At 29.6% G+C, this 23,923-nt stretch overlaps 3 protein-coding genes across 4 annotated transcripts; 1 reads left to right on the top strand and 2 right to left on the bottom strand.

Moving 5' to 3' along the window:
• The first annotated feature begins 478 nt into the window (after window positions 1-478).
• Window positions 479-5,306, top strand: LOC106759316 (transcription factor MYB48). The gene is made up of 4 exons (XM_014642433.1): window positions 479-615; window positions 3,148-4,043; window positions 4,133-4,262; window positions 4,484-5,306. The coding sequence occupies exons 2-4, from the start codon at window positions 3,929-3,931 to the stop codon at window positions 4,974-4,976; spliced, it is 738 nt and encodes a 245-aa protein (XP_014497919.1). The 5' UTR covers window positions 479-615; window positions 3,148-3,928; the 3' UTR covers window positions 4,977-5,306.
• Window positions 5,307-6,436: 1,130 nt separating this feature from the next.
• LOC106758577 (aquaporin TIP1-3) lies at window positions 6,437-7,795 on the bottom strand. Its single transcript, XM_014641500.2, has 3 exons — window positions 7,547-7,795; window positions 7,145-7,395; window positions 6,437-7,049 (listed from the first exon to the last, which is right to left on the bottom strand). The coding sequence occupies exons 1-3, from the start codon at window positions 7,677-7,679 to the stop codon at window positions 6,675-6,677; spliced, it is 759 nt and encodes a 252-aa protein (XP_014496986.1). The 5' UTR covers window positions 7,680-7,795; the 3' UTR covers window positions 6,437-6,674.
• Window positions 7,796-9,476: 1,681 nt separating this feature from the next.
• Window positions 9,477-11,521, bottom strand: LOC106758711. 2 transcript variants are annotated; one of them, XR_001375572.2, is made up of 3 exons: window positions 11,327-11,419; window positions 11,178-11,220; window positions 9,477-9,742 (listed from the first exon to the last, which is right to left on the bottom strand). XR_001375572.2 is itself a non-coding variant. In XM_014641675.2 (2 exons), exons 1-2 carry the CDS (start codon window positions 11,445-11,447, stop codon window positions 11,174-11,176), a joined length of 168 nt encoding a protein of 55 aa, XP_014497161.1. In that variant the 5' UTR covers window positions 11,448-11,521. The 2 variants fall into 2 exon arrangements, 1 of the variants encoding a protein (XP_014497161.1); XM_014641675.2 differs by lacking the exon at window positions 9,477-9,742 and having other exon boundaries at window positions 11,174-11,220; window positions 11,327-11,521.
• Window positions 11,522-23,923: the final 12,402 nt, after the last annotated feature.

The raw sequence follows: 23,923 nt of genomic DNA on the forward strand, positions 1-23,923 counted from the left end.
AGAGTTTGCAGAAAAAAAGATCATCTAGAATGCAACAATGACACTAGCAATATTATGTTGAATTGTGGTTTAGTTTATTGATTTAGAAGAACACATCGTAGGGGACCATTTCCATTATCTTGTAATAAACCCTAAGAGAGAGAATGTTGAAGATAATAGCAAGTGGTGAGTCCACAAAAATGGTGGCATCCACGTCACTGGCAGATCTTTTTGGCAACTCTGAACGTTGGAGTTATTAAAGAAAGGGAAGCAGAATAATGTTTATTATTGGAATCCCATGCTCCAAATTGTGTACTTGTTCCAATGAGAGGTTTGAATCTAAGGAAAATGTTTATTTATTGTGGTTAATAATTTATGATATAATGTTATCTTTATGTTAAAAAAAGGATGCTCAGAACATTGAAGACCACAAATAGAGTGAGTGGTGTTAGTATAAATGCAGACAAATGATGCAATATTCCACTCTGCATATCTACTTATCAGGTATTGTTAGAATCGTGGTTCAGCAATATTATTATATTGTTGTTCATCTAAATCTGTAGCACTTTTCCAATCACAGAGAAGAAGGCCGGCAGGCCTGAGTTCAACATCCAATTACAATTCAATCATTTCCATGTTAGTTAGTTTTCTTCTCCACTCACATTCTCATATCTATTTCTCGATTCTTCCTTTTCCCTCCAATACTCTCACTAAATCCAAAATCTCATCACTTCTTACTGTTGTTCATCATATCATTCATTACAAAGGCTCAAATGCCAAAACCATTCTTCTCTTTTCGTCTCCCTATCTTTATATCTAACATCAATTGTATGTAATGCTGAGATTTGATTAATTAATTATTTATTTATATAATATTTATCAGTTGATTTGGCCATTCATTAAAAATGATGTAACCATGTTTCATTATTTGTCGGTGATGATGGATTCTGAAAGGTGAAAAAGATGAGACGAAGAATACGCAATTTTTTTAAAGTAAGATTTTCTGAAACTTAATTTGTCGTCCCTACCAATATCACAACTTGGGTACAATTTAGGTTGCTGCCCAATTTCTTTTTAAGATATCATCACCAGAGCCTTGTGTATGCTTTGCACTCTTAAAACTCAATTATTAAAAATAATGTTGTTTAAAGAAACAATAATTTCTCTAAAAAAGAAGCCATTTTGTTATAAAATGGTAACTTTTCATTTTATCTCTTGTAAAATGAAAGTAAGGATAAATGAATTGAGGAATATGCAATTAATGAATAAAAGAAAATAAGATTTTTGGATATTTTTGGATGAATCTCTTTTTACATTTTTAGGAGAAAAAAAGAATATATTAGACGTAATTTTAGGTTCATTTCTAACATTTAAAATCTAATCATCAAATTTTAGTGTGATTCTTTAATGTTTGAATGTACTTGCATTAAGATTATAACTCTATCATCTAACAACAAGCACAAACTAGTTCATAAATACGTAAGTAAGATTATACTTTAATAAATAAAAGAATATCAATATAAGAGTTGGAAATTATTATATTTTGACCTCAACACAAGAGAATGTTAACTCCTGGTAATAGATGCAAAAAATTATAATGCTTTGAGTAGCCATATCCTTTTGTGTTCCTTAATAAGTATAGATAATTTTTATTTACAAAGACTCTCTAAAAAGTGTCTCAAAATCTATCCTAGAAAGGGTTTGTCTGAAATAAGAATACAACTTTGCTTTTATAAATTGTTCAAGACGGTTCTCAACAAATGCACTTGTAGCTCAGTTGGAGTTTCTTACTTATATGTGTTTGCTTTTATGCCTCACTCTCGTGTTTTAATGCTTAACTCTTGAGATATCTTATCTGAGAATGAGTTTTCATAACTCAGTCTTAGATTTGGTGCTTGAGATTTTTTCTTTAAAGATATTTTCTTTTGTGGTTCAACCTAAATTTTGTTGTTTAACTACACTAGTTATAGTTTTTGCACATAATTATTTAAATTTTTCATCTACTGTTTTTTCATTTTAACTGTCTTTTAAGTGTTGAAAATTATAAAACAAAATGAATTTAACTTAAAAATTAACATAATCAAAATAAGATAATTATCAAATTCATTTCAAAATCAATTCAAATTAGAAACTTATCAAAATCAAACTAGAAATGCTCAAGATTTTAAAACAAGTTAAAAATCCTCAATTTATAGCTGCTCCACATATATATATATATATATATATATATATATATATATATATATATACACACACACACACACTTAAATATGCTCAAGATATAAAATTAAGTGGAAGATATTCCATGATAAACAAATAAAAGTCATACATCTAATTATACAATTATGGGTATGTTTGACAAGTTGTTAAGCACAAGTCAATCTTGACAAAACAGAGAAATTTTTATTTTCAACTTGTTCTTCTTTACTAAAAACTTAGTGTTGTTGTACCCATATGGATATAAAAGATTCGTGTGAAATGCGCTCATACAAGACAAAATTTGACTAAATAAGTATTAATTAGGTGTTAAATAAACCATATTCGACTTTGTCCTCCTAAATGTAAAAAATATATGAAAAAATAACACTTTAGATTCATTTATAAAATTTTATAGTTAAGGTTCTATTACAGGATTTGAGAAAGTAGAAAACAAAAATTGTTAAATTTGGTGGAGAAGATTTTTTATTGATTTAAAAACTAAAAACATGTAAAATCCGCGTTTTACCTTGAAACATATCAGTCTCATCCAAAAGAAAGCCTTTTGATTTTACTTTAACCTAATGTTGTATTTGTTGGTTATATATTACTCATTCATACAAGATTATATTTGTATTTTGTTTTTTTTACTAATTTCTTTAAAATTAAACAACTTTTTATGAAAATATTTATCGTCAATTAAATAATTCAAGTTGGAAAAAAATCGTATTATTTAATATAACCTAAACTGGCCCGACATATAGTGCCACACTCTCTCAGCTGAGGGCACCACACACAACTTTGGTTGCTACATTTATCTAACAATAGTTTTTAGACTAATATCTCTATCCTTTTTTCAATATTATATATTTCTCAGAAAACATCTTAACCATTTCTTCCTATATTCTTCACTTTTTTTTTTTTTTTTGTCTTCTTTCACTTTCTCTTTTCTTTCTGTGCTGCCCTTTGCAGAAGTCAAGAGCCGTAATATCCATCAAACTCTTCATCAAGCAGCATGGCTTCTCTGTCAACTTAATCCCTTCAAGTTTTAATTTTCTCACACACCATTCTTTCTGGAATCCTACTTCTAAAAAATCAAGCTTTTTTATTTTTCTTCATATTTCTGTTTTCTGGATGTTGAGAGTAGATGTTAGCTGGCCAACAACACCCCCAATGAAAGGCGAATCAAAGAACACCCAAAAAAAGTCTTTAGTATATGATTATATATAAATGCTTTAGACTATTGAAAAAGGATTCAAAAGGGTATACGCTATAAAAACAATAAAATGTACAATATTGCAGAGTGTTGCCTAATCTTGTCTTTGTGTTAAATTGAGGCACCTATAAGGCAAATCCATGCATATGATGAGAAGATATGATTAATTAATGAGAAATTTGGGGTTGAAAATGCATAGGGGAAGGTGGAACTGGGGGAGAAAAACATCTGTCAGATAAGTTCAACATGAATAAAGTGGTGTGTATGGGTAGAGGAAAAAATAAAAATGGTGAAAGTTACATGAACATATTGATCTATTACTCTGATTATTTCCACGTAGCGGGTGATGTCATCATGAAAAAATGACCAAATGAACGGTGGATATGCAAAATGGCTTATAAAAAATAAAGAGTGAGTACGACAAGGCGTATATATAAATGTTGGTAATGGTTGCATAGGAGGCAGCAAGTGATAGATAAAGAAAGAAAGAACACTGGAGAGAAAATATTCCATTTCCAGAAGTAGTGGTGTGTGAAAATGGTTCAACAGGAAGTGCGTAAAGGTCCATGGACAGAACAGGAAGACTTCAAATTGGTGTCGTTTGTTGGCTTGTTTGGAGACCGTAGATGGGACTTTATTGCTAAGGTATCAGGTTTGAAGGTGGCGGGAGACAGTAAAATAGGCATTAGGCATGCATTATGGAAGAACCACCCTAGCTTTAACCACCTCACTTTGTTGTAGGTTTGAATAGAACAGGTAAAAGTTGCAGATTACGGTGGGTTAATTACCTTCATCCTGGTCTCAAACGTGGAAAGATGACACCCCAGGAAGAAAGACTCGTGCTTGAGCTTCATTCAAAATGGGGAAATAGGTTTGATGATCGATAACCATATATATATTATATATGCTCAACTTCACTATACTTTCTTAGTTCCTTTGTCTTCAAACCAAAACTTAGATACATATAATTCTTAAGTAATATTCTGCAGATTGTTCAGGTAAAACTTCGAATCAACAGTCTGAAACCACTATAACTAAGTTTTATGCTTTGTATCATTGACCCTTTTGACTCAAAACTCTAATGATATGCAGGTGGTCAAGAATCGCTCGCAAGTTACCAGGGCGCACTGACAACGAGATCAAGAACTACTGGAGGACTCTGATGAGGAAAAAGGCTCAGGACAAAAAAAGAGGAGAAGCTGCATCATCTACACCAACAAAACCTTCTTCCAGTGTTCATTCCTCAATATCAGTATCCTCAAAGAAGCATGAAGTGGATCCACACGGTTCAAAAAAGGCAGGAGAAGAGAGCTTTTATGACACAGGAGGAGCTTCAACCCAAGATGAAGGTGAAGGTGAAGGTGAAGGTGAGTTCTCAATGGATGATATATGGAAAGATATAGACATGTCAGAAGAGAACAACAACAGTTTTGTTTATGGAGAGAGTGAAGAGGGTTGCAACTTGTCTTGCCCATCTGCATCATCATCGTGGGAGTATTGTTATGAGAATCTGAGGGTGATGATGGATGAGGAAAGTTTGTTTTGCCCCATGAGTGAACCATATTTTTATGCATTAAACGGCTAACAGTATGATATTCTATTCGTTTTTTCCAACAAATATTTTGTTGATAGCATATGTGTGGCAGTGGCATGCAGCTAAAGTCTAACCTGTATAGCATTGTTGCGTCTTTAAGCTTTTGGAAGGGTTCAGTTTCACAGTAGGTAGTAGTAGTAGTAGTAGTAGTAGTAGTGAGTGTGACCCAGCTGTAATAATTTTCAGATTAGGCATAACTCAATGTTGGTTTCAGTGCTTTTACTTTCCAAAACCATCCAATAGGATAGCTAGTTGCTCCTTCTCATTGTAAAATATCAAGCACTTGTTTGCATCTCAATTTCAGTTTTCATTTCAGTCTCATCTACACTTCTCTCACATCTCATGCTCCTTTTATTCTTTATATTTCACTAACAATGGTATGAATAGTATAAAGCTATATATGCGACTTGCAGATCTCAACACAAACATATGTGTTGATTTCGATCCAAAAGGGTCTTATAAACAAGCCTCAAAATGAAGCTTAATATCAAGGAAACAGAACTGTGATTCACAGCCGATGAATCTTAATTTTCACGAAAACACACAGTAGGAAAAACAGGAAAAAAAAATGAAAGTTTTATCTTTTATCATGAACTAGGACAAAAATAATAATAATTTTTAATTTTATAATTAAGTCTAGAATTAATCTTAAAAATAAATTTAAAAAGTTAATATGTTTAAAAAATTTAAATAATAAATTTTGTAAAAGTATAAAAGATAAAACATATATAGTGTATGTATAAATTGCGGTAATATAAGTAATATAAACATTTAGACTCATCTAATCCATATATAAACATATTCGTGTAATATGTAAGATTAGATTTCTATAATTAATATATAGACAAATTTACATATTATATATTATAATATCATGTATATTAATAAAGTGTTAAATTGATACAATCAAACCGTCTAATATATTATATTATAATAAATAATTTTAAGTCATTTATCAACAAAATTGAAATAGATAACAAAATAAATTTGTTAGTATTTTCTTTTCTTATAATAAATAATTTCTCTTATAATATATGTCAACTATTAACTAAAGTGTTTCTTCATGAAAAAAACGTTTTTTAGCTAAAATTTGATATAGAGTCAAGGAACTATATTAATGTTTTCAGAGTTAAAACTAGGAACATATAGTTTATGATTTTTAAACCTCATGAATCTCTCTCAAATCACCAATAAAATAAATATATAATTAAAATACGAACTGCATATGTTTAACACATTATAATTTTATTTTTTTACTTAGTATTTTATTTTAAAATATTTAAAAACTTTGAAAACATTTTTATTTTCATTTAAAATATACAAAATTTGATAATATTAAATAAATCAATTTTTTAAAATAAATAAAAATTCAATATCCGCATGATAAAAAAGCTTGATATATACCACTGAAAGATAGCATTTGCATATAAAAGGAAAATAATAATCGAATGTAATGCATACTTTTTTTTTTCACCTCACTTTCTCACCAATGTAATTTCAGACGAAAAAATTTAAACTGGCAATGAAGTTTCGCTAACACCAGTACATAAGATGAAATGAACATTACATAAGAGATGTTGTTGTGTTACAAAGTTGAAAGGAATGAAGAATAGAAACACAAGCAAACGCTAGAGAAAGAACAGAGGAATGAGAAGAAACATAAACAGAGAGAAAGGCATCCCAGTTCAATTAATAATCAGTGACGGGGAGCTGTTCATGAGTGTTTTGGCTGATGAACAAAATCTCGTAGACAACAGCAGCAATGGCAGCACCGGCAAATGGGCCGACCCAATAAACCCAATGGTTAGCCCAAGTCCAACTGACAACAGCAGGCCCAAAAGATACAGCAGGGTTCATGGATGCACCGTCAAAAGCACCACCAGCTAAGATGTTAGCACCAACTATGAAACCAATTGCAATTGGAGCAATTATGCCAATGTCACCCTTCTTTGGATCCACTGCAGTTGCGTACACCGTGTAAACCAACCCAAAAGTCATCACAATTTCAAACACCAGAGCGTTCCCTGCTCCAACACCGGAAGAAAGTGCAAATGCAGATGTTTCCTACAATGTAACACACAAAACATAAATTTAACACATCTACGAATGATGTTGAGGAAAATGAAGTTGTTTATGTTATGTTATGTTATGCTGTGTACCATTCCACCAGTGGCAAATTTAAGGAGCAAACAAGCAACCACAGAGCCAAGCAACTGAGCTATCCAGTATAAAATGCTTCTGAAGAGAGTAATGTGGCCTCCAACAAAGGCACCGAAAGTGACAGCAGGATTCACATGACCACCAGAAATGTTTGCACCAACTGAGACAGCAACAAAAAGTGCAAATGCATGTGACAGTGACGCTGCCACTAACCCTGCTGGTGTTGCCGAACCATTGTTTGTCAGCTTATCTGCCAAACCATAAAAACTTATGTGTTACTGTGCATTAATTCTCATTGTTCAGAAGATAATCATCAACCAATTATACTGTTATATTGTTGTTACTGCTACATGCATGTTCAAAGTAACACGAAGTTTAATAACCAAAGAGAAGGTGCTTACTAAAAGCCATGCCAGAACCTTCCCCTGCGAAAACGAAAATGAGCATTGAGATGAACTCGGCAAGAGCAGCCTTAAGCGCGTCCACATGGGTCAACTCGGAAGAATTTCCAACGGCAATTCTAGAAATCGGCATTTTCTTCTTCTTCTTCTTCTTCTTCTCTCTGATTCTATGTTTGTAGTGAGTTTGGAATAAAAGAGAAGAGAGTGAATGCCTTAACTTGAATGATGTAGTTGGTTGTGAATTTTTGTGGAGTGGTCAAGGTTGTTATATAGTACTACAAAACACTAGTGCTAGCGAAGTTTAAGGCACGAGGAACAAAATGTTAAGGTAAAAAGAAGAAAATTCAAACTTTTGCCACCTGTCTATAGTCTAGGGTGGCGGAGGGAGGAGCCTCCTGGTTGCTCTTGTGATGACACGTGTACAAGATGATTTGGACTGGTCACTGGACACCGACCAATTGCGTATGGCGTTGTGGGCCCTTCAATCAATTGGCACCTTTTGGACCAAACCTACCCTTTGAATTTTTACTGGGCGGTGATGTGGACCGGCCCAATAATGTTGGATTCATTATTATTCATCATTATTACCTCAGTCTCTAAAGTAACCTAGTCAACTGATTTGTTTTGCAAACAAAACTTGATTATTATTAATACCTGTAATGGATGTGTGAAATGCAGTCAATGAATTTATTTAGGTGGATTGGTTCATACGCATAAAGTTATTTCTTCTTTTCGAGAATGGGAAATGAGTGATATACTAGTGTAATTGATTTATCTAACAACTTGTTGCTGTGAAGTTGGAGTTGTGCCAGATTGGTTTCAAGCTGTGGGATGGAAAAATTGATTAGGTTGAACATTATTGAAACATTGCTCTGAAGAGGCAAATATGAAGGGAGCATTCAATTATATGTGAGCCTACCAATATGATGCATGAGGAGCCACGAGTATTTTCAAACATTCCTGACCTACACCATTTAAATTATCTTAATTTTTAAGCTTATCTCATTCTTTCTTTATTGTTATGGTCGGCTTAAAGGACCAAAACTTTGAAACCAAGCTCGCATTTTCTTTTTCTGGTCTGCCAATAACCTGTGTTTTATCCCCTATCGTGTGTATGTATATATATACGTATGTACCAATTATCTCTAAGGATTAAAGTAGATTTTTATTTTAGGATGAACGGTCTCAAAAGTATCTAATGTTTTATTTTTTACTGATCACAGTTTTCTGGTGATGATCATAAATATTTTTTCGTTGATATACTACTGTATATTTGTAGTATATTGTTGTAAATTATTTAGAAAAAATAGTAAACTGTTCATTTAGTATTTAAAAGTTACTCGATATTAATTTAATTATTAGAAAATTTATCATAAGTCCATCAAAGAATTGTTTAAATGTCTACAGCTAATTTTTTAATATATAAGCATGATCTTATAATTAAAATGGCGATGAGTAATACTCATGATGGCTTAAGAGACGAAAACATATAGATTAAGTGAAATGTAAAACTTACCTTTCTTTCACTCGATATATTTTCACATATCATAGAACTAAAGCCATACTCATGATAGCCAGTGAGTGGCTATACTTGATTGAGCTTAACCTAACCTTACGCATCAAGATAATTGGAAATTTCCCAACGAGTTTGTAAATTCAGCAGACTCCATTATACGTTTAAAAATATAATTAAGAGCTAAAAACACAATTAAGCTTCATCTCTCAATTTAGAAATATAATTTGAACATTCAAAATTATTAAAAGCTAACAACAATTGAAAAAAAATCATTTGATTTTCTCAAATTTATTGTTTAAAGATTAAAATCAGTTTTTGAAAACCATAATTTTAAGAATCATAACCTAATTCGTAGAATAAAACATAATTTAGTCAAATCCACACGTCCTTAATTAGGATTCTACACCCCAGATAGATAATAAGACGAACAAAGAACTGAGTGAAAAATATCAGAATGGAATGCTCAGCATGTTTTTCGGATAAAGGCTGCTGAGTATTTCAGAATTGCTTAGTATGGATTCCTCAATCACATTAAGTAAATAACTGAAATGGAAATGGGAAAATGGAGTGTATACAACGTCTTCATTTATTACAATTTGTAAAACTTAAACAAGAAAAGCTCTCTTCAGACATCTAATACGATGTGCAAAGGCGGTGCAAATCTTCCATTCCGAAATTACCTGGAAAAATAACAAACAGCATAAATTTTCCATGCAAAGACTTCGTGAAAATTTTAGAGCAGAGTATGTTCAGAACATGCTCTCCTGACATATTTGGTTTGGGAAAACTACGGTATAGTATTAAAAGCTGCTGAAAAGCAAACTACAGAAAGTCCCAAAACATACAAGATTGATAGAACTATATTCCCTTAGGTGTTCGCAATCCAGCATCATTGTAAGAACAAAACTACAAGGTCCCAATAATTATCACATTAAAGTAATCATAGAGTGCATCCATTCATCAGAATTGCTTGTTATGAACTACTCAAGCACGTTTAAGTAAACAACCAAAATGAAAATAGGAACACGGAGAGAGTGTACAACATCTCTTCTATTACAATTTGTAAAACTAAAACAAACAAAGCTCACTGAACACATCCAATACAATGTGCAAATCTTCCATTCCAAAGTCACCTGAAAAAATAGGTATAGTATGACATCCTATTAATTGAATCTACAAATTTATGTATGAATATGATTAAGAGATAACACGACAAACAATTGTCAAGATTGCAAGAAGTGGTTCAAACATCAAAGTCCATTATAAAATAAGATAAAAAATATTTGCTGAGATATTTAACATTCGGTTCCTCGGTAAGGTTAGCAACAACTACTAAGCAAACCCAATTTCATGTAAAATCATTCATATTATGGTAAATTGATTCTTAGATCATCGCCTCAAAATTCCAAACCTAAAACACCTCATGATCTTTCAAAAAAACATAATATCACACTTTGATCTTCACCGGAATCATGCTTCAGTAACAACTCATTAAACAAACCGCGCATTAAATAATTCACATCCATCAACTTGAAAATTGCATACACTTAGGCACATCCACAATATAAGATTTGAATTTGGAATGACAGTCAAGTTTAAGGGCCATCACACTTTTAGTACATCAACAGAGCCACATCAATGAAACTAAAGCAGAGGATAGACAGTAATGCAACATATAAAGAAATGGGACTGAGAAAGAGGATGAAAATGAGTATGAGAAGCTTTGAACTGCTGTAATAGTTCATAACGTGTTTGTAATGGTATACCATTTTGTTTTATATTAAATTAACCACGTCAATGAACAAATATCATGAGTGCGTGGGCCAGATTATGCATACTTTCAACCACAGATGCTCTCATTTTACCACAATTCATGTATATTTTTACCAAACTGATTGGTCGGGAAAAAAATTATAGCTAAAAAACTAGAATGCCCAATTTCCGGCAAACGAATAATCTGGTATATTGTATCAGATATGTGCATTGAACTCCAACGAGTTGAAAATTAAATATCAACAATCGAATACACGAGAAGCGCATTTGTATCAAAAGAGGAAAATAAAAAAGGGTAAAATGTGTGAGAAAAAAGCTAGGGTTTTGTGGGGGGAGAGTTACCTCTTGTGTGCCTGGACGAATTTTGACTTTTTGGCGTCCTCCTCTGCGGAAAATGAAGCCACGGGGAATAAGATCCAAAGCAAAAATCAAATTTCAGGAAAAAAAAAAAAAAGAGGATTGGGGATGAGAAAATAGGAAAATGGATTTACCAGTTAGGCCAAGAGAAAATTTGGTGATCACAGCTCCGGTGACGGCGAATCCGACCAGGAAGGGCCAATTTCGCTTCCATTCCCGCTTGAAGAAAACAGGCCAAGGATCGAACAGACGCATTTTTTCTTCACTTCTCTTTCTCTTCCTTTCGCTCTCTGCTCTTCCACTCCAACAACATCTAATACCTGCTATTCTCTTCCGCTATTGCCTCACCCTCAAACCCAACGGGCTTTTCTAGGCCCAACACTCTTTAGTGGGCTTGTTATTGGGCCCAATCAAAATTACCTGCTTTAGAAATTTTCTGTAATATATAATTTCTGGAATATGATTTCTGGAACAGATTACCAAAAATAAGATTTCTAAAGTAGGATTTTCCAAATGAAATTTCCGACATGAAATGCATTCAAAATAAGTTTACTACAATACAATTTCCAACTTTTTTTTGAAATGAAATTTTCTGAAATGATCTTTTTTCTATAACACTTCCCTCTTATTTTTGTATCCTCAAATATTATTTATAATTGTAATTTTAAAAATATATTGTCTAATAAAAATGACAAGAAAATTGATTTCATTTAAATGAAGTATCGAATACATTAATTAATTAGACGTGATATATAAAGATTAACTCTTATATTACATACTGATATTAGACTCCTAATAATCCATATTATACTTAAAAACAAGTCAAGAATAGTGTAACAAAGAAGATTAATTACTTAAATTTTATGAAAAAAAGAAAATCGATCCAAACTACTACTTAATAATTGTAAGAGACAAATTATTAAGTAGTAATAATTTGTAATTTAACTAATAATCATGCTTCTTTACATTAAAAAATTTGTCCCGAATTCCATAAGAATATTCAAAGGATGAATAATGATTAATGAGGGGAACAAAAGTGTCTATTTATCTCATCCTGCAAGATTATGATCTACCTTGTTCGTTGCTGTCTTTCTTGATTCCATTTTTTACCTTTACAAAACATTGCCAATAATCATCCCCATCGCACACAGGTTGAAATGATTATGATGGAGCTTTTGTTCAAACTCCTCCACTCAATAACGATTTGCATTAAATAGTGTAGATTTTGACTAATGACGTGCCTCAAATCATTACACTATTGAAATTACTCTCCACTTGTTCCTTCAACATTGACTTCTGATAATTATTTCTTCACCGGAGCACACTTCACCTTTTCTACAAATCCTTTCTTTACAGAGAGAGAGGAAGAAGAAAGAAACTCAATTTGTCTTATCCAATTTACTACACAAGATAACATTTATTAGATAAAAAAATTGGACATCCGGTTCTCCTATTCTATGACTTCAAAGGTGTAATAGTTAAACGGTTAGATTAAACTGGAGTTAACATTAAGATTTGATTATATTAAACATAAGTAAGACCATTATCAATTAGATCATAATTAAGTTAATGTAGATCAAAGTTATCTCACAATCTATAAATACATTTTTATGATATTATGGTAGTTTAGTTACGTATATTTATTACTAAAACAGTAAAAAAAACCTTACTAAATTTAGCATGAGAATGTAAAACTCTCTCGTTCAACCGAAGATAAAGAATATAAGGTTAAAAAAAAAAAAACTTTGACTCATACTTAGAGTTGAAAACTATTATAAGAAAAAAACTTAATCTCAATTTCATAAACGGAAATAAAAATCTTTATTTTTTTATCAAACAAATGATAATTGTTAGTTAGCATAAAAGAGTTTAAATCAATTCATTTTTTATTCTCTTTTTCAAACTCTTCAATGTAACATTATCTCCCAAATTTTATAAGAGAAAGTTAAACTCAATACTTATCCTATTTCTCTTTTTAAATTTTGTTATTAAGTCAACCATATAACTCCTATAACACATGTGTACGTGTAGAGTATCATGGAACTCAAATATATTCTTCTGCCTATATAGCGAACGTATCAGGTAAAGAAATTTTAATTATGATTGAAGAAGAAGAATATATATATTGAAGTTAAAAATAAAATAATGTAATCATTAGTTAGCAATTATTCACGTGCAACTCTATAGTTGAGATTTACTGATTTCATTCTCTCTTACAAACACTCTTCTGAGTCTGCACATTCGATGTATAGAAAGACAAGAGTTTGACTCCGTTTTGAACCACCATCATACACATATTATCTCTTTTCTTCTTTGATTTGAAAATCTGTCCCCTTTTCTTTTTCAGTGAAATGCCTACTAAATCAATGCTTCTAAACGTAATATTTTTGTTTTCTTAAGAAAAGGGCTTTATGTATTCGTTTTCATACTGAATTACTTGATGAGAAGGGAACAGCACCATATTAAAATCTCGGCTGTTTTTCTGCCGCCACCCACCTACTCATTCGCCATCAGTCCGCAAGAAGATAAACACATATCATCATTCTGTGAGTGTGATGCTTAAAATTTGGACTCTGCAAACCCTTTTAAGCCTTTTTTTTTTATATTGGTAGCTTTTTCCTCCTTTCTTGGGGGTTCAGTCAAACCGAACTCCAACCACCTTTTCGTATGTGTATAAATATGGTCAAATAAATGTTGAAAACGAAGGTTTGCTTTTTGACAAAGACATTCACTACTGTTAATCGTTTCCTGTTACCTTTTCAGGATCCAATGTTAAAGTAATCGTTACTGATGCTCCATTGGTTGGTGCCATTATCACTCTTTCGGCATCTTAATCAACTTTCTCCGCTAAACTCCACTCACCAAATGTGTTCTAGTCTGGGAGACAAATATTCTAATTCTAGCCATAGTCTTTGTAGACTCATCACAAAACAACTCTTACGATTCCATGGTAAAAACTCTATACTACATATGCTTTACATTTACATATATAAATTCAACGTCTCTCTCATTTCTTAAAAGCAAATATAACTAATGCCTGCAGGCCACAACTGCAAGTTGGATACATTTATTGTGTTACACACACTGTTCAAGTCATGTTTGTATATCAGCACTGTCCCATCTGATAAGATTTCTACAGTCACTCTCTTTTTCTATCTAGTTTGGCATAATCACGTCGTTATGTAAAACCAATATTAAAAGTAAACTATATGGTCCATCTTGAAAGTAAATTGTTATTAAACATTTAAATCATATAATTAATTGTCGAAAACAAGAGCTGAATACAATGGCTAAATTAAACTAAACCATGGAACCTTGAAGTCAAGGAGTTGGTCGCAGCCACGTGGTTGAACCTACCGAGGTGAATGGGCATATACGATAGCACACAGCACATTCGCACATTCGCACATGTCCGTGGCGTGCACAACGAACACGCGCCAAGCGTCGAGCCAGAATTAGAAGGGCAATGCGAGGCTCGCGTGTGTGTGTGTGAGTTCGCAGGTTTTTGCTTTTGCTGACTCGGTTTTCCCTAAACGTGTCTCAACCTCGGGGCTCCCACGTGACTTATACCTAATTGCCATGTGCACCCTCCCCCATCAATAGTCACCACTGCTCCTCCAATAGTTTTAGTTGCATGCAAAACATTGTACCAACAACACCACCCATAATATACACACAATGCAACATACGACAGGTAAAGTGGTTACCCAATAATCTTATCACATTTAGTTACATTTCGTCAGCTACGTACATAACGTCATTTCCAGAAATCAATATTTAAAAAATATTAGCACACTTGAGGTCCAATATATAACTTATTATGAATGATAAATATATATATACACAAATTTATTAAATATAAAAAAACTTTTAACTTATAATTAAAAAAAAGGTACTTTATTTCCTTGAGCAATATATCTCTTCACTATACCACATTTTGCTAATAAGTGTTATATAATATAACCAGTTAATTCGTCTTATTTATTTAAAAGTTTTTGGATGCATTCGTTTTAGGCAAGTAGAATAAGGCTTCTTGTAGTACAAAATTCCAATCAAGAGTTAGGAAAATATTTTTTCTCGACTATAAATAATTACTTAAAGATACATTTATTTGGCATAAATAGTGTCTAGTCAATTTCTACTGTCTATAAACGTGTTTCAACCTAATGTCTTGAAAAATGACATTCTTTTTATCAGACATTCATCTCTCTCTTTTTTTTTTCATTATTGCTACCACTTTAATTTCGACTTTCCTACCACCCACACTTTCCTAGTTTTAATCCTCCTATATATTAAGTACTACATATATATTTAACTTAGGAAAAGTTCTGACCTGGCTTATTACATCATCAATTTTAAATCTATTGTCCGATGCATAATTATAAAACAATGAAGTAATTAAAGTTAGTCGTTGACCCAGATTTTTAATGGTCATTCAACTCTTCTAACTCATTCTCTGATATATTTTTTCATTTCCTCACTTCTGCTTTTACATGTGACAATTATTTCCCTAATATTGTTACATTTATTACAAAACATAAGCCTTGTAGTATAGCCTAAAATTGTATTGTTGGCACAAGGTTATGAATGTTGGGCAAAGTCATATCTACCATAGGAAAAATTCATATTGGTTGCAAAGTAGACGTACAAAATTAAGCATTATATAGTATTGGTCAAAACTTACAGGATCAAGTCAATCTCAATACTTGCATAATTTCTTTTGAGAATGTCGTCCGATAATTGCTCTTCCGTGTCCTTGCTTCACTCTATCGTCCGAAGATGTACCTGCCAAAGGTTCTTCAATGTTTAAGTCAATATATATTATCCGTTCGAGAATTTTGATTAAGTATTAAATGCACAACAATTACTTACCTCTTACCTGTTACTTGTATTTATAGTTTTCGACATAGGTTTGAGATTAGTAAAACATTAATATAGATCCAATCTCATTCCAATATCTTTAATTATCATTTACCTTAATCATTATATAAAAACTTGTTATTCGTCAATGGCCGACCGTTTCTGTTACTGGTTGTTCGACTTTGCCTGTTGCTACTGCCACATTGTTACTAGCCCTTCAGCTTTGCCTGTGCCTGTTGGTGCTACTACATTCACTATTTAATTGCTTCTTGCCCCTTATTGGTCGTCCAACTCCTTTGACATGAAGTATTAAGCATGATCGTTCGAACTATACGGTATACTTACAAATAGATGGAAGGAGTGGATTGATTTGATACTTTTTTACTTGTTGCAAAGCTTATCATTGTTTGAGTTTTATTTTTTAATTGTCATTAAAAGCTTATTTTGAAACAACTAGATAATGTTTTTCTCAACGAAGATTACGCGAGAAGGTATATGTTGCTCCTCTTGATATTAAAGTTCAAGGTTTTTTGGTTTAATGGATTTATTCATGTCATAAAACAATATAATAGAATGTGATATTTGATATTATTCATTGTTCTTTTGTCTTTCAATTATAAGCAATCTAGTATTGATCATTTACTTCCAACGTAAGAAGCCTTTCCAATATTTTTAATTTTTTCTTTAGTTGGAGTTATACCATCGAATAATATTTATAATCATTGAAATGTTTGTATATTTATATCGATTTTTGAACTAGAAAATAACATATATATCATTTTTTACATAAGTTCAAGAGCTAAAATAAATATTGACAATAATCAATGTTAAAAGCTCTTTTTATATAAAGACTTGTCAACAATTACTCTTATAACTCAATGGCTTTCTTATTTGTTTTATGCTTTATCACTTCAATTTCAATATTTTACTATCATTTAACATAAAAATTGATCGATCATTTATCTCTTTCGTAATCCAGCCTTTCATGGGATAACTGAATTTATTGAAATGAATTTTAAGTGATTATACAAAAGCACCTTATTCCTTATTAGATACTTATTAAAAATATCAATTAATATTTTTCTCTCATTTTTACCAAGATTGTCGCATTTAGTTACATTTACAAACACATAATAAATTGCAATATGTTAAGAATTGAATTTTAAACCTAACTCATTTCTGTAAATCCAGAGTTGGATTTGCATCACACTTATATATTATAAATTGGTACTATCTCTAGTCGATATGAAACTTCTAACACACCAAGATATATAAATCTCGAGCGTGAGATTAGATATTAATGAGGGGGTGTTAGAAGTTTCACATTGAACAACGTGCCACATTGATCTCGATAGGATGGGTTCTAATCATACCATGTTAAGAATTTGATTTTAAGATTAATTCATTCCCATAAAATCGACTTGTAAGGTAAGATTTGCACTTTCAACATAATATCTCTTCTAATTGACTTATACAAAGTTGTATGCATCAGAGGAGTACATTCATGCGACGACATGTATTTATTTAGCGTGTGAATGGTGAATGAGAATGTGTTAAAAGATATTTTATACGCCGCAGAATTGCGTGAGGTAAACCTTTGTATGTGCTAAACACAATTGACAAAACATAAGCCATTAGATTGCATGCACATGTGATCACTTACAATGCATGTGATGACTCTCAGGTAGATACATTGAATTCAGAATATGTCACTTTTAATTAAGAACCTTTGTCTTATGCAACTTTATTATAGAATTAATCTCATTTTGGACTTTTCCTGCTTTGAACCCCAAACTCAAACAACCATAATGTTTTCACTCATTTTTTAATTGCCTATTCAAATTGTATGAGTAGATTGAGTTATACAACATTAATTAAACTCACAGTATGTGAGTTTGATTATTATATCTATTTTTTATTATAGATGATACCTAAAGTGGGTTTCTTCCTTGTATTAAAATTTAAAAATAAATAAATAAATATTTATGTGTGTACTATTTTGAGTGTTGGTTTTAACGGAAACGACAGAACATGTGCCGATGCGCGGTTTGTCTGGAACTAAAATAAAATATTTGTAATTTTTGAACAAAACTCTTCATCCACGTTTGTTGACGTTGTTATAACTCAGAACACGGTTGTCTTTTTCCGGTTTGTTTCGTAGTGACTATAAATTAGAAAATTAAAGGAAAAATAATAATACTGCAAATAAATTTTTGCCGACAATACTGCTGGGTCTGCCCAGATGATAATTCTAAAATAATGTTATTTTGAGAGGGTTTTCTTTTAAAGTATGAAAATAAGCTTTGGCGTTTTCACTGCAATAGCTTTTATTTGTTTTTTTAACATTAACACAGATGAACCATAATGGTTGTCTAACCTAAGCTTTCTGTTTATGGTATAGCGGTTTGCGACAAATCCAACAGGGTGTCCATCTCGCGTAAATAATAAGTATTTTTTTATTTTCTTTTAAATTATTTATGTAACACAACCATTTTCGTTATTTCTAATTTAATTAGATAATAAAGTCATAAAAATACAAATAAAATTTTTGATACTTTTAACAAACGTATAAGAAAAATTAACATAAAATATTTATAATTTGTCAAAAATTTTATCTACTTCATTATCATATATTTATCAAGTAGTTTATTTTAAATTCAACCCACAATTATATTTAAATCTTATTCTTGAAAACTTTCAGTATAGAAAAATTCATTCAAGATTTCAATTACGTGATCAATGTTAAAAAAGTGAAATCATATCTTAAGTTAAAAAAATATAAGATTTGAAACGTGAATGTTAAAAAAGAGAAATCATGTCTTAAATTAAAAAATATAAGATTTGAATAAGTTTTCTACTTAAATACAAGTATTTATTAGGTATTGAATTTCATTCCTATCTTGAAATCATATTTTCTAATACATCAACAATCACATATTAAACATAGAATTAATCCATATTAAGTGTGGAAATTAAATGCTAACAATAAATTGGATAAACATATATTATTAACAACATAAAATTATAAAAGAGTTCAATGTTTTATAACTAATATCAATAAATAAGAATAGTCATTTATGATGGAGAAGAGTCCTACAAAATTAGAGAGAGAAAAAAGAAATTGAAGCCATAAATGCATGCACACCCTTCCTCGCAATTCTTAGCAACTGTTCTAAGTTCCAATTGTGTTTCACATTCAAATCAACACCTCCAATTTTATAGTTCTTCCTTCTATTCCAAAAATGGTAAAACTAAAATGGATTATGAAGACCCAAGAAGGGTTGGAAAGCTTTCCGACCAATTTGTGTACCTCCAAGAGTTTATCCTAAACAACTTATGAAAAATAAGGAGGGGTTGGTCTAAGACGAGCCAAACCCCTTCCTCTTTGTCAAAACATGAATTTTATATATCAGAATCAACATTTTTAGTTGAACGACTTAAATTTTCATCCAACGAGCTAGTATACTCGCCCAATAAGTAAATAGTGTCGCCTAAGGAGTGAATAATGAATTGTGTCATCCAGTGAGTGAATAGTGTCACCCAACAACTGAATAGTAAATAATGAAAAGTGTCACAAGAATAATATCGTCTAAAATAATTTTGTTTCTCGTTATATTTGAACCTAATTCTTGTGGTATACAATGCAAATATTCACCTAAATTCGTTTTTTTGTTGTTCAATCATGTTTTCTTGAACTCTAGTATATTTTTCTCCATTAAAATAGTTTTCTATTTACTTATTTCAAACATTTAAACATATATATTAGAATAAAACAATCACATATTAACTAAAACACATTAAACTTCAATATAAAACAAAATAAAAACTACAAAAAAAAAAGTTTATTTATTAAAAAAAAAACATTTAAAATCAACTACTATCATTATAAGGCCATTTTAATACATGTGACATAAAACTTACTTGTTTGGTTGCTTCCTATTTGAAAAATTATTAAGCTTTTTGTTTGAGTTAAGAGAACTATATCATATTAAATGGAATGAAAATTTAAGATGCTCAAATGTTTTTATTCTGTAAAAGATTCTCAAACATGTTAAAATCCTACCATTAATTTCTGTGCATTTCAATTTTATATTAAAATTTATTGAAAACTGTTAATTAGGATTTCATTCACTATGATTATTGTTATTATTTTTTTAATTTGAACTACATAAAAATTTAACTTAAATATAAACGTTAATTATCTCTATAAAATTGAAATTAATAATAATAGATAAAAAATAAAATATATGCATTTTAAAATAAATTTATGAATTAAAAGTTAATTGAAGTAATTTATAACAAATTAAATTTTAAAATAAATTACTATAGAGTATTTATGAAAGAGTTTCATTATTTTATGTTGATAAATTAGCTTACAAACTAAATAAATAAAGTAGTAATTAATTTTTAGAGGTATTTATGTTATCATAGATTAAACTCGTAACTTATACACTGTCACAAACTTAGTAGATCCAGCCAAATTCATTAGAAAATGATGATGAGTAACATTAACCATATACTGATGTGTTAATCACACTTGTATAATTTTTTTGTTTTATATTTATTACAATTAACTATAAATAAAAGATAAATTAATTGAAATTTAGAATCGAAGAATTCAAAGAAAAAGTAAAAAATTAAAACAATACTATCAAAAATTATTTAAATGGCATATTTATTTAAATCGTCTTATATATTTAATTGAATTTTTTCACACAATAATACATTGTCTATTCCTTTTACTCAAACAATATAATGCAAATTTATATTCGATCCTAAAACAACCATGTTTTAGTGTACCTGATCATTGATCAGTAAAAAATATATTCAAAATTCAATTTTTAAGTATTGAAATTCTAAACTAATACAATAAAAATGTGTTATTTATATAAATAAAACGTATTCAATCCAGAATAAAGAGTTATTAAATATACCTATAAAGAGTAAAATACTGAATAAACAAAAACAAATTATATATGAAATATATCGATAAGTGTTTATTTAAAGTTTACCAACTCAACATTATGCACATACTGAAATAAAATAAATCACTGAAACTCTACTTGAGACAAACGTTAGTGCATCCATTCATCAATTATGATTTCACCCCACATGAAAACATGTGATATACTTGATAAAAGAGTATAAAAAAATAAATAAATAAAAATATGCAAAATTTAAACAAAATATTATATTATTAATCTTAAAAATAGAAAATACCCAATAGAAAATTAAAATGTTTCAGATCAAATATCCGAAAAAATAACTATGATATATAAGGTAATTATACATCTACCTAACAAGAAAATATGACTAGTTAATTATCCAATTAACAAAAAAAGATGGTATAAGTACACTAATTATCTACATTTTAATTACCCCATTTGATTATGTGTGTATTCAAAAATTCGTAAGAGAGAATTTCAATTGAGATTCGAGAAGAAAATATCAACACTATATCTAATTTTTCTCCTTCTTGTAAAGTAAAAAAAAAAAAAAAAGAAAAGGAGGGGATAAAATAAAAAGTTGTGTTTGGACTTTTCTTCCAAAATAAATTCTTGTTAGTAAATTCTATATTAATCATTCATTTACAAATATCTCTTTTTTTTTTCTTTCCTAATATTTATTTCCACTATTTTTTAAAAGATAGATGAATACTTCTTATAGAGGAAATGCGAGTGCATATACGTCAATATTTTCGTTATAATATCTTTATATATATATATATATATATATATATATATATATATATATATATATATATATATTTTGCATAACATTATTTATTATTTATTAGACAAAATAATATAATTTAAGATATTATTTATCATATATTATATTATATTGAAGTTTATGCTGTAATAAAAGATTTCCTTATATGCAATCAAATATTTTAAATACTTTAATTTTAGGTAAAAGGTGGATGATTACTTTTTTTGTTTAAACCATTTTTTGTCTCTAAGTTAAGTTCTGATGTTTAGTTTCCGCTTTTAAAAATGTCAATCTTTAGTCCTTATAATATGAAAAATGTATCAAATCAGTCTCATCCGTTAACATATCACAAATTTTTCATTAAACCCACTTTTTTTAATCGCATGTAAGAGTCTCTTTTTGTTTTTTCTATTTTTTCACTGTGTTTTATTTATTTATTTTCATTAGTACCTATCGTATTTTTTTATTTTAACAAAAATACTATTAGAGGTAATACGAAAAAAATAATGAACATCAAATAAAAATTTCCGTTATATATTATCAAAACGATAATTCTCTTAAATATTAAAAAAGGGAGAGAGAATATTTAGGTAATTTGACAATAAAGGGTAGTTAAACAGTTTATTTATTTTATTAAAATTGCACTAACAACTTAATCTTTATGAATAAAGAAAGAAAAAATATCAGGTTTTTTTCTTCTTAATTAATAAAGAGAGATTAGATATAAAAATGAATAATAAGTGGGTTGTCCACTAATTATTTTTAAATAGGATATCATATTTAACTCTTGTCCATAAAAATTCTTAAAAAGGAAAAATCCAGTCAATTTTAATTTTTACAAAAATTAATCATGAGCAATGTAACAACAAATTAAAAAAGTAATCACAATAAAATAACATTATTCAAATTATAAAAGAATGATATACCTTTCAATGGTGGAATATAATGGAGGCAGGGGGAAGCTTGACCCCCTTTTCTTATATTTATATAAATTAATATATAATTTGAAATATATATTTTATATATTTGGTATCTTAAAAACTTTTGTATATCTATACATAGATATTTCAAAATATCTATTTAGATATGTCAATTTTAGAGATTTTAACATCATCATCATTAGATAGAAATAGTGGAAATATATAGTGGAGAGTAAAATATTTTATTTGACTTTATTTTTGTGTAAGACAATTGTTGGCAGTGTCAAGTTTTACTGCGAAAGATTATGCTGATAAAGTAACAATATATTGATAAATCTATTTAAACATAAAACTAAATGTAATATTATTGTAATGATTATAAAAATATTATTTTCAATTTGATGTTGATAGTTAAGTTTTCATCATCCCACTTTATTGATTAAGATGAAATAAATTATAATAACAATTAATCTGTCGATATAATTAGTGGACTTGGTAGCTTAACTGTTGTTTTTCAAAAGAAAATCCATAGAAAACATAATCACCACAATTTAATATAATTAGTTTACTATATTTAAAAATCGAGGGACTAATAACTTGTTATCAAATCCATTAGCCTATACTCTAGTGAAAACTACTAAATTCTCAAATAAAGTAGAAAAAAATTAATATTTTGGAAAAATTTAGCTAAACGGTGTTACAGTGCATAAAAAACGGAATTAACTCTACTCAAGTTTTTAAACTTTTAATTAACTAAGAATAGATCTTCTTAAAAATACTCAAAATAATTAGAAAAATATAAACTAATATTTTTTTTGAAAACCAATAATAAAATTATCATAACAGAATTATATATTATACTTTCTCTTCTCTCTCTATATATATTGGGATTGTTTATGAAAGTTTATACGATATATAAATTATTTTATACAAAGTTTGTTTATTTATTGTCAGAAGATTCTCACAACATCTTTCAACAAGGTCTAGAAAAATACAGACGAGCAGGTCTATAAATTATCTAGACTGATTTGTTTTAACTTTTTGGCTTCATCAAAATCTTAAATTAGCAATAATATATATTAAATCATTTATTCTTAATCAAGGATATATATTACTTTTTATATAAAATGATTATATTAAAAAATACTTAAAGTCTTTAAATGGTAATTATTATTTCTGACAATGAATGATTTATCTCCATTCTCATATCATAGTTTAAAAAATATTAAGCACTTTAGC

The sequence above is a fragment of the Vigna radiata genome, chromosome 4, assembly GCF_000741045.1.
Source record: "Vigna radiata var. radiata cultivar VC1973A chromosome 4, Vradiata_ver6, whole genome shotgun sequence".
Taxonomy (NCBI): Eukaryota; Viridiplantae; Streptophyta; class Magnoliopsida; order Fabales; family Fabaceae; genus Vigna; species Vigna radiata.